This window comes from Lathamus discolor, chromosome 5 (genome assembly GCF_037157495.1).
Source record: "Lathamus discolor isolate bLatDis1 chromosome 5, bLatDis1.hap1, whole genome shotgun sequence".
Lineage (NCBI taxonomy): Eukaryota > Metazoa > Chordata > Aves > Psittaciformes > Psittacidae > Lathamus > Lathamus discolor.
In genome coordinates, this window is record NC_088888.1 from 55422299 (window position 1) to 55440689 (window position 18391).

The window sequence follows — 18391 nt, forward strand, 5'->3', positions numbered from 1 at the left end:
TGCATGACATGCCAGATATTGGCATGAAAATATTTGTCAGAAATTGATGAATGAAACAAGAAGAACAATGAAGAAAAAAATGACAGTACACATACCCTCCAGAGAGCAAAATTAACAGTGTAAGTGTCTGGTAAATCCCTGCAGAACTCTTAGAAATTACTTACTGATTAATTGAATCAATCAGTCAACCTGTTGTGATGGCGTCAATTTGCAGTCCCTTTGATGTTGTTCTCCTTCCACACCTACTGCTTTAGATGCCTTTAAAATGTGGGATATGATACAATACATCTATATGGAGCTATCATAAATTAATTAGATACTCTAGTGAGATATAAGTGACTGATGTTTTACTCAACTGTCATATGCACATGTTTAAACTAACCATGTCACCTTATAATAATTCCCTTTTCCCTGCCCTCCTCCTTTTCCTGACCTTTCTTGTTCACCCACTTTTTTGATTGATTAAAACAGAATTTATCAGCAGAGTGGGACTGTGAAATAGTATTTTGTCTTTTATTTTGTTTTTTAAATTTAAATGTTTTCATTTACCCACTTTAATTAACATATAAACTCTTTGCAGAAAGACCTGTCTTATTTAATGTGTTTATAGACCGTACCATGCTTATACATCCAGTAATTATCAGAAATGGTATTTTTTTATACAGAATGCCCATCCGAAAAAAAAAACACTTGGGACTTTTGAGAGGAGTGATAGCAAAAGCTAAGTAGAAAAGCGGAGAGACTGTGCGCGTGTTTTTATATCCCTGCCATTAAATATACTCACATAATGGGCATGTATGTGTGTATGTATGTATGACAGAAATGAACCAACATTTAGCAGAAATGCACATAGATGCATGAATACTGAGAATACCATGTAAATTCATAAAATTGGACATACTTACATGTTCTCCTAGGAACAAAAAGTTCACCTGCATGCATAGAAACCAACCATCCAAATGTTTGCAAGTGAAAAAGCTGAGACAAATTTGAAGAGACTGAAATGTGAATCTGACTCAGTCAATATGTTCACAAACACATTTTCTATAAATTTCCTTCTAGGCCACCTGTACCTTTTGTAGCTCCAGGTGTTCATGGCTCTCTGTACACTCATTCAGCTATAGCTTTAGCAAATGTGACTGCACATTTGAGAATGAGTCCTACTAGGGCTTGCTGTACTTGACGGCTTCTGTAACACTGCAACCCTTACTGTGCTGTTAATTGTGTTTGGAGTGTTTGGAGCCTTTGGAGGATGTACATAACCTTTGTGCCTCCTTCCAGTTTTGCACATAGCCACAGTGACACCGTCCTCCATGACTGTCATCACCGTCATTATGTGAACAGTTTGAAACAATGGAAGCACAAAAAGCAGTATGTCATTTTGGGAAGGTATTTGGGGTTGTGTACAGGCAGAGGGTAGAGTGAGAATGGGACAAGATGATGGTGATTAGGAGAAAGAAATGAAATTCATATGAAATAGCATTCTGTGTAGCAGAAGAAGGCTGATGAAGAGAAAAGGCTCAATATGACCATACTTCTTCAAGTTTAGCTCTATATAACCTACTTCCCAGCAGGACAAAGGCAAAGCTAGGAAAGTGGTTAGGTAACAGATGGCAGCAAAGATCCTCTTTCTCTGGTGAACTTGTAAGTCTGGTTTTTGTACAGGAGATTTAATTTTGAATCAGAGATGACCACAAGCATTTTTTTTGTAATTCTCAGATTTCATGGTGTTCCCATCAAAAATAATAATCCCAAGGCATTTGGAAGTCCCAAGAGCTATGTCTTCATAGAAAAGATAGGTTTTTGATTGGACCTGATGAAAAAAACTCTTTAGTGATTTTGGGAGGATTTGGAAGAATGGATTTAAAAGGTCCTTCTTTTTTACATATGGAGAGAGACGAATAACAAATGCATTTATGATGCTACGTAAAACTCTGTATTTGGTGTAATATCTTTCTTGCTATCCTACTCAGCTATGCAAAGGTCACAACTCCAACTAGCTGAATTTGCCCCTCTTGATGAAGATCTGAACACAGGAACTTCTCAGGACATGAGACCAAACACAGTCGATTTCTCCAGCTGACGACAGGAAGGAAACATCTTTTACTGACCCATTCTGTGTTGTGCCACTTCTGTATGTGAATGAACAGCTAAAGGGCAGTTTCTTTTATGAACGGTAATTACATTAAATATTGCACATAGGTTGAAGCAGACTGATTAGCATAACAACTGTCTACATCTCTCTCCAAGGAGCAGTGGACACAGTGCTGTCTGCAGTACTTCTATGTATTGATTCTTGAAGAAAACCTGGATCACCTTTAGTATCTGTTGCCAATCCACATGCGCTGGGAAGTAGCCAGGTTCAGATTAGCTAGAAAACAAACTCAAAAAGTCTATGCTGTGTCATCTCAGCTATGCTCAGCTATGGTAGAAAGAAAGCAACACATACACATAGACTATTCATGGGTCTTTCCATCTTTGTGATAAAAATCCTCATCCTCTGAGTAACTGCATTTGAAAATAAAACAGAGGACTGGAAATGAATACATTACAGGTTGGAAGGTGTATGGAGTTTTTGCTTTGGCTACTATCAATGTGCTCAGATGAAGAGTGAGAATGCATGTGATTAAAACCTTTAGACACAGAGTTAATAGCCACTCCAATCTGGAGACATCCAGGTATCAATAAATACCACACCAGCCTTTGTCAAAATGCTGTATGGCAACCGAGGACTTAAATTAAGCAAGTGGAGCACAAACCATTTTTCCTTACCTGAGTGAAGAGTATCACTTGCACTATAACTATGGCATAAAAAATCCTAATGACAATAACTAATGAATTCTCTTTCTAAGCAATTGTCTTAGGACAGCGTGACTGTGTACCTCAAATATGTATACTCTTCTGCTGTGCCTTTATTAAATGACCTCAGGCAAGCTGTCGATGTATGTGAGCTCTATAAAGACGTTGCTAAGACAGGATTTCACCATTTCAGTGACAGGATTTCATAATTTCGATGTAGGGACAATGAACAGCATATAAAAGAATATTAATGCTATGGAAATACCCACGTTACATAGCTCCTTCTTAACAAGGATTACTTTCACAATACTTTACACTCTTGGCAACAGTAAACCTATCATAGGCTTACAATTCCTGATGAGTGGGCAAAAAAGCCCTATTTTCTGTAGTGAAGGGTCTATTGCAGTCAACCTTGTAAAAGAAACATTTTAGTGTCAATGATGAAGAAAATGCCTGCTACCTATGACAGAGTTAAAACGGTGTCATGACCTGGCAATTTCTATTCAGTGCTGTCACATCCATGCAGTGCACAGATCGGGACTGTCATCATGTAAATGCAGTAAGATTCTTTATCCTGCATTGTTGCTCAGTTGGGAACAGTAATTCTAAGTTTCCTGTAAGTTGTGAATAGCAGCGGGGGGCATGAATAGCTTGGAAACCTATATTTTTTCCATTTATTTTTTTTTTAAATGCAAATTACACTAGTAAGTCAAAAAAATCACTTTTGTTAAAAATACATTCAGAATTAACAAATGCCAAAAGAAAAGAAAAAAAAAAAGACACATTTGGATTGCATCTCTTGCCTTCTGAATATTTAAGTTTATAACAAAAGCCCAGCCTAGAAAAATAACATTCTTTACTGGATTTTGAGGAGGATACAGCTGTACAAATCAAAAATGTCATCCAGATATTCTCACATTACTGTGCTCTAAACTGCTTTCAGAAGAGATCTGTCCACTAATCATTTAGTTTAGTAGTCAACAGTCCTAATTTTTTTTAATGGCGGTGCTCTAACAGCAACTTAAGCAGGGTTATGAATACCAACTTCATACAGGTATGTATGTGTATATATATGTATACTGTGTGTATGTTAGTGTGTGTATATCTACTCTATATGTAACATGAATACGCATTTATATTGTAATCCTTAATAGTTAGATGTGCTTCCTATTTCCTAAGCACTTTACAAACATTAACAATTCAGACCTCACAATAAGCCTGTGAGGCACATATTATTCCCGTTTTATAGGTGGGAAGACTAAGACACAGAGAAATTAAGGCCAAAATTTTCTAAATTAAAATCAGGCCTGAAAGCTACATGTAGACACTTCAGTAAATTGTCTGAATTCTAAAATTATTAACTACCGGTACCTGCCGTTCCAAGGGAACTCACTGAAAGGTATGAAAAATTACCTTCTGAAAATTGGATTGCTGCTTAGGTGCCTAAACTGGTTTCTTTTCACCTTAAAAAATGATTTTTATAGAAATATGATTTTGATTAACTGGCACACAGGGAAAGCTAAAATACCCTGTTATGACATTTTTGTTCCATTTAAACCTCTACATTATGTTTAATACTACACATCTGCTATATTCCATACTACATAGAAGTAAAAACCTTTGAAACTTTTCCAAGTTATGGGAAATTTCAGCCTGGCACTTGGAGGCTGCATGATTTTTCAGGGGGTGAAAAACAGCTCTACCCAGAATGAACTTGGATTTTCAGGTACCCAAGCCTGAAAACTTAATTTGAGATGCAAATCAGCAATGAATGCTGTAAGGGATCACGCCTAGGGACCAGCCTAACTAATTCACACAGAAAATCCCTAGCAGGATCTGGGGCTTGAGCCCTTGGCCCCCTTCACCAGAATCTTCCTGGGTTATGCAGCCCCTGTCATAGCTATTCCTGTGTATTTTATATACATAGACATACACACACACACACACACACTTACAAATATATATATAAAAATCTCGCTGAATAAATGCAAGTATAGTTCCTGAACCTGTCCCGTATCTTGTTTTCAATGGTGAATGCCTGTTCCTCTGTCATTGTCCACAGTTGCTGCTTGTGACATTGTACATCCATGCAGACACAGCAAAGGGCACTGCTTTGTACAGGGATGGATGAGTGGCATGAGCGCACAGGTCTTCGGATCCTGGAAGCTGTGCAGGTGCGAGGGTTTGACCAGCAAGGAAAAGTGAGTTGCTCAGGGGCATCTCAAGCCTTTCCAAGCGCTGACCTTCCCTCTTGCCCTCAAAAGGTGCGTGGTCACCTCAGGTGTGGCAGCTGCGTGTGTTTGCCTGTGCAAGGTCTGAGCAAAGAAACAATGACAATCCAAGTTTCTGAAAAGCCTGAGCAAAATATTGGGTTTTTCCTAATGGAAGCCACCTAAGTGCTTGAAAATACAGATCAGATGTAGAACAAAACATATGTTCCTAGGAGTTCAGAGTATTTCATATACACATTGACCTACTAGCAAAATTCCCAAAGGCATCTTGTTGCCAACTACGTAACAGCACAGGATTTTTTTTCAGCCACAATAATACAGGAAGATAAAATACACATTCTAACACACAACAGATCCCCCAAATATACCACAAAAAGGTCTCCAACATTTCTTCAACTCAACTAGTCCCTCCCTGCCCTCCCCAACTGAAAAAAAAAATTAAAATATATGGATCCCTTACGGTGCAATTAGAAAAAAAAAGCTCACTTACAGAGAATTTTCAGTTGAAATTAGATATAAAAGAGTAAACGTAGTTAGTACGTATTCAGTTGGCCTTTGTTGATAGAAATCTGCAGATGTCTCTGTAGTTAGTAAAAGACATTTAGGGATAGCTATAAAAGCACCTACAGTGCGATAAATAAAAACAGCGGGATTAAGAAGCACTGTTTCTGCTGCTTATTTCCAGTAGGTTCAATTATTATAGTACCCCTTTCCCCACCCTGGCCTCCAAAAGGTCTCATTTCCTTTATTTATTTATTTATTTTTTATCTGTTAACCATTATAAACTGTTTATTTCTTGACCACTGTGGAGTCTCAAAAGTAAAGCACTTCTCAGACAGCTGGCAGTTTTCTACTTGGTCGCTCTGGAGCTGTAGAGCAACAGAGCCTTATTCCCTGACATGAAAACAAAACAAAACCAAACAGAAGAAAACCACTGACTTAGAAATCGTTCAGAATTAACAGCAGCATGTTACTTCAGAAAGCTTGCACTGAGTTTCTCTGATGTGCAACGCAGTTGGGTTAAGGCAAGTATGAACTGTACAGCCTTCAGGGCAAACAATGCGCTGTCTATTGACTTCTGTTGCAAGGTCATCCTGGTATTTTTAGTGTCGTGTTGACTAAGGAGACTCGACATGGCCAGGAGTGCAGAGGGGGCTCCAAAAGCACCAAGTGGGCTGGGTTCATGTCTCAATCCAGATGGGCCACACTGGTGGTAGCCAGGGTAGGGAAGACCCAGAAGATTGCACCAATGCCTTTGCTCTGCCCCTGTGGTGCTGGGAGGCAGGAGGTCCAAGGTCGGGGTCTGGGGCATCCTCCTTAGTACCTATTAGAAAGAGGGACTGAAGGTTTCCAGTGTCTCACTGTTCAATCAGCTCTTCTATATATCTATATTCTTTAGCACAAAAACTGGGTAATTTTTTGCTCTCTGAAGAACCAAGAGGCCATCCTGAAACAGTTTCTTTGACAGGTCCTCTAGCCCATGTTGAGTAGTCCTCATGTTTACTTTGACCTAGAGGAAAGACAGAAAAAGAAAGATAATTATCCATCTTATACATGTCTGATCACTGCCCTGTTGCTCTTGTACCCTTTTGTAAGCAAGTATGAGCCACCAACCAGTAGCAGTTCAGGTACACATGGAATGAAGAGGACAGAATGACAGTGTGTTTGCTCAGGTGGTTGCCTGGCTCTCTCTGGAATATTGTCAGAGAAGTCAGCACAGGTTTTCTCAACTGTTCTAAGCAGTAGTAATATTTAATTATAGTCAGAACTATATATCCATGGGTCAGCTGGAAGATGACCTGACCTATACTAATCTGTCAGAAATGTACATGTTTTTGTAAAAGCAAGAAATGACGCAGCATGAGGACAAAAGGACTGAATTACAGGTGCCAGGGAAAACCACCTGAGGCTCAGTTGCAAAGCAGAGTGCATGTGCAAGTGCCACAACCCCATAAACCCGAACAGTGGAGTCCCAAACCTGTGTTTTGTAATGCCAGCTTGCAGTCTAAACCAAACAAGAGGTTGTTGGTGGCGAGGCAAGGCTTAGCTGGTAGTTTATTTAAATTAAAATTTGCCCATACTGTCTGAATCCCACAGACCTGAGCAAGTAATAATGCAGCAGATTTGGACTGCATGAACTTGCCGAGTATCACAGTGGTTATACTCTAGGTGCCATTTTTTTTGTGTCTTGCATATGTTTCATTTATACTTAAAGTGAATGGTAAAGTAGGTAGTACCTTCAGGCTCAGTACTTTAAAGGCTCTACAGAGCGATCTGCACAGGCTGGATCCATGGGTCAATGGTATGAGGTTTAACAAGGCTCAGTGTCAGGTCATGCGCTTGGGCCACAACAACCCCATGCAATGCCCCAGGCTTGGGGAAAAGTGGCTGGAAAGCTGCTCGGCCGAAAGGGACCTGGTGGTGTTGGTCGGTACCTGGCTGAACATGACCCATTTTGTGCCCAGGCAGCCAAGAAGGCCAACAGCATCCTGGCCTGTATCAGCAACAGTGTGGCCAGCAGGGCCAGGACAGTGATCATCACCCTGTACCTGGCTCTGGTGAGGCCGCACCTCAAACCCTGTGTTCAGTTCTGGACCCCTCACTGCAAGAAAGACATTGAGATGCTGAAGCAGGTCCGGAGAAGGGCAACAAAGCTGGAGAAGGGCCTGGAGCACAAGACTTATGATGAATGGCTGAGGGACCTGGGGGTTTTTAGTGTGAAGAAGAGAAGGCTCAGGGGGCCCTTCATTGCTCTCTACAACTACCTGAAAGGACGATGCAGCAAGAAGATGGCTGGTCTTTTGTCCCAAGTAACAAGAGACAGGACAAGAAGAAATGGCCTCAAGTTGTGCCACGGGAGGTTTAGACTGAATATTAGAAAAAATGTTCACCCTCACAGAGAGGGTGATCAGGCATTGGAACAGGCTTCCCAGGGAAGTGGTGGAGTCACCATCCCTGGAAGTGTTCAAAAAACATGTAGATGAGGCCCTCAGTGATATGGTTTAGTGGTGGACTTGGCAGCCTTGGGGTAATGGCTGGACTTGGTGATCTTAAAGGTCTTTTCCAACCTACTTGATTCTATGATTCTATGACTCAGTATGTACAATTATCTAGACAAATACCCACAATCTTAGACTAAGAGACCATGACCAGTATAATGCATAGAAAAGATGGGACCAAGCAGTAAGACAATACATTAACCCCTCCTAAACCCCTGTCCCCGAGTTATTGACCTGAAATGCTTCTCATATTTAGTGAAAGGTAGGATGTCATTAGCCAGAAACTATTGTTAAGTGCCTTTTAGTGAAAAGCAATGCCTACCAATAACGTGTAGCAGGATACACATAAGTGGGCATATATATATTTACAAACACATATACATAAAGGGTTCTGTGTGCATGTAGGTGTGTGTGTTTCTATGCATATATAGTATATGTGTGTATATATATATATATATACATATATGAAAAATGCAAAGATTCGCAGACTTCACAGTACATAAGGAAAGCAAGCTTCACTTCAGGGATGAACTGCTTTTGAGCAATTTCTCCAGTGCATTAGGCATCAACATCAGACAGACATGCTTTTTCTTTTTTTTCCCTCCATTTCTTCTTTTCTTGGGCAAACAAGTTTACTGTGAAAAATGTAAAGAAAAATCTCTCTCCCATCCCTCCCTCCTTCCAACTGTTTTTAGAACAGTAATCATGCAGTGCAGTCTTGTTCCACAACTATAACTGTGCTTTTTCATGTACAGCAGAATCAGTGCTTTGGAGTGCTTAGTCACCTTCCTCAGTCACCTTCCAAGAGCAGAATTTTCTCTTGACAATTGATTTCCATCATCTTATTGTGTTCTTGTCCTGTGGTCTGGAAATGAGCACTGACATCTCTCACACCGAATACCAGGAAGCTGCTTTTTAGTACATCAGCTGTGGCCACGCTGCAAGGAGGTACACGAGCACCAGTTCTGTCCCATTCTGTTTAAAAAGCGTATTCGTTTTGAAGGGACTGTCTAGGCTTCTTGGCTTGTACAGCATGGAGCACGCTGCTAGCGCTTAAATAGTAAGAAAAAGCCATTTATAACATAAATGTCATTACAAGAATTCTTCCCCAAAACACCAGTGTTTTACTTAAAACATAATTTTAAATTGAATATGGTCTTCTCTCTAAAGTAACCTGATTTAAATTAAATGTGAAATTGAGAGAGATAATGTGGAGAGTTGTGATTGGAATTCAAAGCCTAAAATACAGAGAAAAGAAATAAAGTGATCCTGAATCTAATAATTTTAAATGTTTTAAGGAAACAGTAGCCAAGATAGTCACATCAATTCACTATCTACAGATAATGCTTCTTTTTCATAAATAAAGATTTTTTTTTTTCTTTGGGTATCCTATTCATTTATGGTAGTTTTGGATAACTCATGAAATTCCACAAAAATGTACTGTATTTGTTTAAATGGAATTGGAATGTTCTTATAAGTAGAGCTTGATTGATATCACAAAGAAAAAGAAGTAATTCTTTAGAGAAAAAGTACTGACACAGTAGAAATGTAAACATGAGGAGCCTGAGTAAATCAATATAATAATTTAATTGCATATATAAATTTGTGTAGGTTCATAACAAAATGAAGTGCTAGCTAGCATACAGGAGCAAACTGGTTACAAAACACTGTGACTTAATAGTTAGCAATTACTAAACCCAGCATTCCTCCAGGATAGTAATTAAACAGTGCATGTATAAACCAGTTAAAATTGATTTAAATCACTTGGATGTAAGTCTGTCTGTCTTGAACAAAAATAAAAGTTTGTGTTGATGGAATTCTGTCATTGCAATCCACTAAATCAATTCACATCAGTAAGCAGTATGTGGGTGATGACTGAGACCTACCACACAACTCTGTATGTCTTCAATTTGTAATAGTCCTGTATATGAATCAGTCTGGTAGATGTATGGGGGGGGGGGGGAGGTTCTTTGTGCTTATTACTGAAATACAAGTTGAAATTTGCATTTTGACAGAATCTGTACAACCATTAGAAGCTGATATTGTTTTGGTAAGCTCTTCAAAGCTGAGGCCATATGTTCTCCTTCACTTTGTAGCATGCCTAGCTCAGCTACAGGCACTACACCACCACAGACAATGGTAAGAGATATATAATTAGTAACTAAATTATTTAAAGGCAACTACCTCCTATTTCTCTCATAAACAAAGAGCTCCACAAGTTGCATTCAGTAGGAGCCTGAATAGTTCTTTGGTGAAAAAGATCTCTAGGGAACCAAACCCCTCCTCCCAGCATCTAAAGCTTTAAAACATCAAGTATGGCCTGCTGTTATCATATAAGTGTGTTTTGATTTCCAGTATGTGATATTGCTGTAAACAGTGCTACAAGCAGATCAAACCACGGCTTGATTAATTCGAATTTGTCACTCCAGTACCTAACGGTCTGCCTGCATTACAGAGCAACTGCAGTGTGAATACATATGCATGTGCTCCTGCTGTGCCTCAGCTGTAAATAACAGAAAGGTATTACTAAATGTTGTAAAAGTCTCCTAAGGACAGACTGTAGCAATTCTAGAGAACCTTGTCAAATCCTATACAGTCAGAAGGAAACATGAAGTGCCTTTGTTTGACTTGGCTGAGACATAGCAATACTTTTGTGGGTTGACTGGACAAAACATCAGCTCACATACTGATTTCTGTCTCTCAGTTAAGACAGTGAAATCATCTATACTCCCATGAGAACGCAGCATTGAAATAAAGCAGCACACAGTTTACATGGATTAATCATGTATCTCTTTGTGTCGACTACAGGCTTTATAATATTGCCTTTTTTTTCTTCTCCACAGGTCTAGCTTTCTTTCCAGCCAGTATGAAGACAATCAGTAAATGCAATCTGCTGTTCTGTAAGGAACACCGAGAACAGAAAGAAAATGGAATAGTATCTCAGCTAGAGGGCTCCATATATTGATGACAAGGTATGTTATACTGAGAAAGAAATAGGATTAGAATTGTTCTAAGTACCTATGAGCTGCACATAATGCTAGGAAGGAAATAACATTTTCTAAATGCACAACACCGTGCCAAAAGTGCAGGTGAAAAATCTTTACTTGAGCACAGACAGATGGGAAGCTGAAGTAAAGATGGCATTGGAGACAGGCACTTTTGTAATCTGAGATTATTAGAAAGCTCCTAGCAAAGCACCCAAAGGGCCCAATCCTAAACACTACCACAGAACTGATTGTACCACTGATAAAGGAGTAAACGCCATTTCCATGCAAAAATCCAGTAATCCATTAGCAGACTTGCTTCCACTAGTCAGAAGACACACTTGAAAGTGAATGGAAGTGTATGTTGGGATGGATATTTTTTGCCTGTATGTAGCTCATTTCCTCAAAAGAGATATTAAACAAAGAAACAAAGAAAACAAAGTAAATGTTGACCCCTTCTGAGCTGTTCCATGCTGTGCTTTTACCATGTAGGCCCGTGATGGTAAATGAACATTTCAAAAGGTGGTGGCAGTAAGGTAAGATTTATCTAGGCAGTCAGGACTGTTCTGAATTGCAGTTGGCATCAGTACAAGAAATATTTGGAGATTATTATTCCTGGACTGCTCTATGGTTGGGTGTTAGCTCTAGTGTGAATGTACTCCAGTTGTGTGTATGTGCTGGGATTTGATTAGCCATTTAATCCTCAAATATATCAAGCTGCACTCTAGGCAGTGGATGGAGTTGTCACTCACTGGTTAAGTAAAATACTGCTTACTATTTTAACTGGTTTTAAAAGGCAGATGTTGTTACCTTTGTGGCTTTTGGTTTTTTTGTTTTTTTAATGTGGAGACTGGAAATGAGGTACAGAGGTGCCTCAGTGAACAGATGCACTGGTAAGACAAATGCTAAATACATCCACTAAATTAGCAAGTTGCTGAAATTTTGATAAATCTTAATAAAAAACACTTTTTTGCAACCAAGTTTTGTCAGATCTGACTATTTTTTACTACACCAAATTCCCATTGCTTTTGAATCGAATGAAAATGGGGAAATCAGGTGAGAGCTGGATGCTATTTAAACAACTGTGACACATTATATCCTGCCCTAAGAAATCATTATAATTCAACAGAAATGTAATGTTGGTTCTTAAGTGTAGCTTGAATTCAGTCTATCAAAAAGGCTTCTGCCTATTCTGAATTTTTAAGTCATGTCATCTTTCAGCTTAATGATCCTTTAATATCACCCTGCCACTCTGCAGAATATCTCAGAAGTTAAGTACTTACATATACATGGGCTGTAGCTGTAAATGAGATGTCTTCTGTGGACCTTGATAGCCGTAAGAGTCAAATCCACCTATGAAATCAACTGAAAGGGGGAAAATTGCTTTCATTAGAAACATCTTTTCAGAAGTGATAGGCACTATGATTCAAGAACCACCCAGCACACAAATTATTTTTTGATGGGCCCTTTATTAAAATTAGACCAGCTAATTGTGGAGATGCAGAATAAGGGTAAAAAAAGTAGAGAAAGGCAAAGTCACTTTTTAAATTTTAAAATCAAATTAATTTTATAATCACAGAAAGAAAACGAGGGATTTATAACAGCCCTCTGTCTATCAGAAATATCCACACATCCCTCTTTTTAAGTAGAACACCTCACTGGAGTACAAACCAACATGCTATTCATATATTACAAATGCTGAAACCCATTTATTAACTGTCATGAATGCATTGCTTCTGACTGTGATTACTCTGTCTGGCTTGCTGTCATGCTTGGCTCAGTGATGTAGAGGAGAGCGCACTGATCCAACCCTGTCTGAGAGACAAAAGTTTCTCTGATTCCCTGCTTTGACATTTGGGTTAAAATGCATGAACAGAGGGTTGGAACAATTTATCTGAGCTTCAGAGATGAGGCTTCACAGATCTGAGGAAACCAGCTTTTCTCTCAAGGTGCTGGAGGTCTGCAGGAAGGTTGTAGGGGGGGAGTTATTTATTAATTCACACCACTGACAGTTCCCCATGGTCTTCTCATGTTTATTTTAAACAATTTCCGGGCCATTCAATCCCATCTGTTTCTCTGCTATAACACTTTCTTTACACTGGTGAAAGCATACCCTTTGCTTCCTTTGCACTGGGAGACCCAACTATTGGCTTGTGGAGGTTATATGTGGATAGTTCTCATCCCTGAAATATTGTCTCTTACATAGCAGATGTGAATTTGACTTTACTTTGATAGAAAAGGGCCGAAGAGTTCAGATATATAAGTGCATTTTTCACAGGTCAGGGCACTGTTACTGACAGACTGGCTCTGTGTACATTAAAAGCAAAAAATCCAGAAAAGGTTCTTTGACAGAGGATAGCTTCTTCTGGACCTAAAATGCAACAACATTCACATAAAAATAATGAAATGTCAATTTATCACTATTGGTTTGAGAACTTTCACAGTGGTTGGATTCCTTAAAAGTTGCATCTATAGAATCATAGAATCATAGAACAGTTAGAGTTGGAAAGGACCTCAAGATCATCAAGTTCCAACCCCCCTGCCATAGGCAGGGACACCTCACACTAAACCATGTCACCCAAGGCTTCATCCAGCCTGGCCTTGAACACTGCCAGTGATGGAGCACTCACAACCTCCCTGGGCAACCAATTCCAGTGTCTCACCACCCTAACAGGAATTTCCTCCTTATATCCAATCTAAACTTCCCCTGTTTAAGTTTTAACCCATTACCCCTTGTCCTGTCACTACAGTCCCTGATGAAGAGTCCCTCCCCAGCATCCCTATAGGCCCCCTTCAGATACTGGAAGGCTGCTATGAGGTCTCCACGCAGCCTTCTCTTCTCCAGGCTGAACAGCCCCAACTTCTATGAGGTTATTTTATTCTAAAGTACCCCTCAATATGTGTCATGCTTAACCATATTTATCATGCAGTCACGGGCATTCCAGACATGTTACAAAATCAAATTTTTGTACCTCTCTGTCCAACATGTATTTTGCAAGCAAAGAGCTACCAAAACAGTAGACTGGAGTGGTACAATATGTCTGCATTGCAATCACAGACATGCTGAACCTGTCATCCACCTTCCCTGGCACGAATGGCCCCTGCATAAATAATTTTGCCCATTCTGTGCTCTGTGGTAGCATTACATATACTCCTATCCCAGAAAGATGTGTTACTAAATTAATTCCTGACATCTCTAATGAAGAAGGTTCTATAGTCTCTCTGTGGTGCCTTTCCCTGAGCCTAACTTCCTAATGTCTAATTTAAATGTAATTTCCTGCAAATTAACTACTTTCTACATTCTGGCCTTTTGTCCCCATGGATATAAAGACAAATGAAGAGTTTTTTTTACAACTACTTTTAAGCATTTTCGAAAAGTATTTTCATGCTACCCTTCTTTTTCAGATTTATGCGTATGTAATTCTTTCAAATTTTTCTCACAGTGCATGTTTTCAAGCCTCTACACTTCCAAGCCTGACGATCCTTCCTCAGTCTACTTGTTTTTCTTACAGTGGGATGCACAAATCAGGACTGACTGGAACAACTGCCATGTAGGTCTTCTGTACATTACTTGAACTAACATGATGGGTTTCCTGCCTTTTATTTTTTTTTTAATTTCTCCTTTTCAACAGCATCATGCAAATGCTTAAGAACCAGATCTTTATTTTTATGTTTTTACACTAACTGTAGTCTAGCCAAGTAGTCCATATTTTATCTGAAGACACTTGATTGATTCTTCTCCACAGGAGTTCTTTTGCACTTGTCTGTACTGAATTTCATCTTCTTGACTTCAAGCCACTTCTCAAGATCATTTTTACTTCTAATCCTATCTTCATAAGTGCTCATACCACCCCAGTCTTGTTTCATCTGAAATTTTTACAAATATTGTCTCCTTGATCATTCTTGCTGTTAACAAAAATAATGAAGAGAATTCTTTCTCTAGCCAAGGTCCTAGTGAGATCCCATCTGAAATGTCATCCTGACTGGTTGATAACTAGTTTTTAAATAGAGTTTTAAACAATTCTGCACACAACCTATGACAACTGCATCTGGACAGTATTTCCCTGGCTTGCTCACAAACCTTTCATAGGGTTAAAATCTTGCTAAAATCAAGATAAATGCCATTTCTTGGTTCCTACTTATTGTTTGTAGCTATCAGAATAACTTCATTACAATGTGGTTATGCCTTTGGAAGCATTCTAAGTTTACAGGCACAGAACAAAGAATTCACTGTAGGAATATTGTTGATTGAAGAGCTAGGCTGGAAGGAAACAAACCCATTTTATTCAAATACAAAGACTGCAGCAAAGAGAATAGAAGTTTTTGCTGTAGCTAAGGTTTGTTGTTCTCTTGACCAGTTTTCTGTTTTTTTTTTTTACATTCTTGACCTCTAACACTACAAGTCAGAAAATACCTGTGTTGGACTGAGTGTCTCACTGGTGTCAGTCATGTCACATTATGGATATTGCTCATATGCATTCATCCAGCTTTGCATTTCCTGTGCACTTCCTAACACCCTTCAAGCAACCGCTAAACCATTATTAGAAGGCTGCAAGCACAGACACCCTGCTTTGCAGTCACAGGGCAAAAGGTCTTAAGGATGATTTTAGGGTTGTTTTCAGAAAGCTAAACCAGTGTGTTAAGACAAAGATTTCTTAGAGTAAAAGGAGTTTGTCTGCATGCTGAATATCTCTGCATGATTTGTGTCTTTGCCCTGTTGCACAGAGTAAACACAGACTGTTAACAAGTCAGATTGTCAAGTGCAAACAAGGCAAGCTTGTAGAGACATTTCTGTGTTCAGCTGACTGTGGAACTTCCCATGTGTGTAACCAAATGATGTTAGGGCAGAAAGTACTACTGTGACCTTGTAGTAGGCATACAATGGCTTCTTACATGCAAGAACAAACTTTGCAAGGTAGGTAAATGTGGGTATTAGAAAGTGAACTCCAATACAAAAGGATTTCAGTAATTTCTTTGTAGCAAGGTTTCTGAATGGTGGCAGTTTCTCATCACTGCAAAGCCTGTGGTGTCCAGACTGTGCTAAAAGCTCCCTGTGGACTCAGAGCTAGTTTCTTTAAGCATGCAAAATGCTGCCCTTTCTGCAGGCATTTTATCCTGGCTGTGCCTGAAAGGTCACTAAAAGTGTCGTACGACTGATACATTCCTGGCAGCAGTAACATGAGATGAATAAAACAAGACTCATTAGTTGAATCACTGCAGAGGCTTCCATCCTTAACCTCATCCATCAAACACATTTTTGACTATTCTATTTTACATTCATCTTACATGTCACTGTTATCAGAAGTGGCGCTTTTGTCGTGTTTTGCTTTAGTAAAAGCACACGTGCTAGTACAAATAAACACAGAATCCCATTCCTTTTGTGGTGAGTTGATCCTAGCTGGATGCCAGGCACCCACTCTGTCACTCCCTCCTCAGCTGGACAGGGGAGAGAATACAACAAAAGGTTTCTGGGTCAAGATAAAGACAGGGGCTCAGCCTTTACCAGTGGTGCGTCTGTCTTGGAGCCGGCTGGCATTGGCTCTACTGGACACAGGGGAAGCTTCTTCTTAACAGAAGCCACTCCTATGGCCCACCCCTGCTACCAAAACCTAGAGCCACACAAACCAAATACACCTTTGAAATATTAGGTGCTGAGACACTTTTTTTCCGAGCTGGACTTGAATATGATACTAGCAGTACTATTTATCTGTAAAATGCATTACAGAAATCTATCTGGAGTATCTTCTTCCTTTGCTAGTGTTAAGGTGCTTGTCAGGCATATGACTGTGGTTACAACTTTGACACAGACTGGAGATATGGGTCAAAATAGAGACATATTTTCTATTACTAAGCACACACAGTGATGTGAAGTTTCAGCCTCTGCTCATAGTCACAGTCCCTATTGTCTCTGGTGTATATCAGGACAGAATGAGAAGCATAAACGGGTTTATAATTTTCATTTCTGGAAGTCTGTGGTGTACAGAGGGACCATTAAACTGGGATGCACAAAAAAGATCTCATTAGCATATGGTAGAAGGGACTTTCTAGAAAATGGGTAGTGAGAAGCACTGCAGCTGATGAAATCAACAGATGGACAAAGAGAAACAGCACAGGATAAAACCAGTAACATCTTCCTGTAGAAACCCAAAGGAAAGGTACTATTCTACTTACAGAAATTTTCCTTGGTAAGATACAAATACAGAAGCACAAAGATTCAGATTCTTAGCTAAGTCTTCAGTGACTTCACTGAAGCAATGATGATCTACATTAGCTTAGGACCTGACCCAAGGAGTCATTTAGGGCATATATGTATAGAAACGTGGCTGACACTGTGCCTTTCCTTGCGTTTTAGAAGACGTGCAAGATATGTAAGTAGACAGGCTAAATATGAAAGCATATCGAGTTTAGGAAGGGGAATAAGGATGTGGCTTTATCTGTAAAGGAAAAGAAAGAGAACGGTTGGGAAATAGCCATGTACTTGGCCAACCTGTGACCTGCAGCATGGATGACTTCCTGACTTCTTTCAGACCCTTTCCTTACTTTGTTCCTTTGCTACTATTGTTTTGCTGACTAGCTTATCTCTATTCCAGATGCATGAGGCCCTGCCTCTCACAGTGGTGAATCTACTGCCAGCACTCAACCCTGCCTTCATCACCACGTGTGCTTCCTGCCTGAGGCTCCTTCTTTAAAAGTGAAAACGTCTTTTGCAGAAATTTCTACCAGATTTCTGATTTCTTATTTGGTAATTCCTTATTTGATAGTAAAGAGGGTGACTTTTCTCACTGATTCCTCTCTCTTCCCTTATTTTGTCCATCTGCTTGATGAAGTAGATTGGCTACTCCAGATTTATTAGTTCCATCCCAGACAACCCCATCACCTCCTCATCCACTTCCCTCCTCCCATCTCCAGCTGTTTCTCTGCACTCCATCTCTTCCATTTCTTCTACGAGCAAACTGATAATTGAGTCCTCCTTTCTTCAGTTTGCCAACCTTTTTCACTCCTTTTGCCATTCATTTCCCCTTCTCTCTTACTACAGATGATACAAGAATATTGTTCCATAAAACTTCTGCTTGTCCCAGTGACAGACTCTCTTGATAATTTTTTTGCAATTCCCTCCCAATACAAACACACATAAATTCCTTTAATAAAAAAATCATCCCCACCCTTAACCCTTCTTGTCCCATTCCCTCTCTTTCTCTCCCCTGAGAGGTTTCAAACACTTTCAGGAGCTACTCTCCTCCATCTCTGTAGAAGATTTTCTCCCATCTTGTGTTCCACCCCTTGCAAGCAGCTGGAACTGCAGTCAGATTATCACTTCCTATCCAAATTGGGGTATTGGTAGCCTAGTGCACACAGCCCTCTCCGTGGTCATCCAACC

General features: G+C 39.6%; 1 protein-coding gene and 1 long non-coding RNA gene across 3 annotated transcripts in view; one reads left to right on the forward strand and one right to left on the reverse strand.

Moving 5' to 3' along the window:
* The window catches only part of LOC136015244 (uncharacterized), a 72969-nt gene that overhangs the window by 49431 nt on the left and 5147 nt on the right, over positions 1-18391 (forward strand). The window contains exon 5 of one of the 2 annotated variants that reach the window (XR_010613118.1): positions 10873-11001. This is a non-coding gene — a long non-coding RNA (uncharacterized LOC136015244). Of the gene's footprint in view, positions 1-4861; positions 4941-10872; positions 11002-18391 lie in introns of those variants that run through there. The other variant, XR_010613119.1, reaches the window with a different exon arrangement.
* Positions 5486-18391, reverse strand: part of NKAIN2 (sodium/potassium transporting ATPase interacting 2) — a 559359-nt gene continuing 546453 nt past the window's right edge. Inside the window, exons 6-7 of the mRNA XM_065680962.1 lie at positions 12297-12378; positions 5486-6540 (exon numbers count right to left, since the gene is read on the reverse strand). Of these exons, the coding sequence (XP_065537034.1) occupies positions 6531-6540; positions 12297-12378 (92 nt within the window). The 3' untranslated portion in view covers positions 5486-6530. The remainder of the gene's footprint in view (positions 6541-12296; positions 12379-18391) is intronic.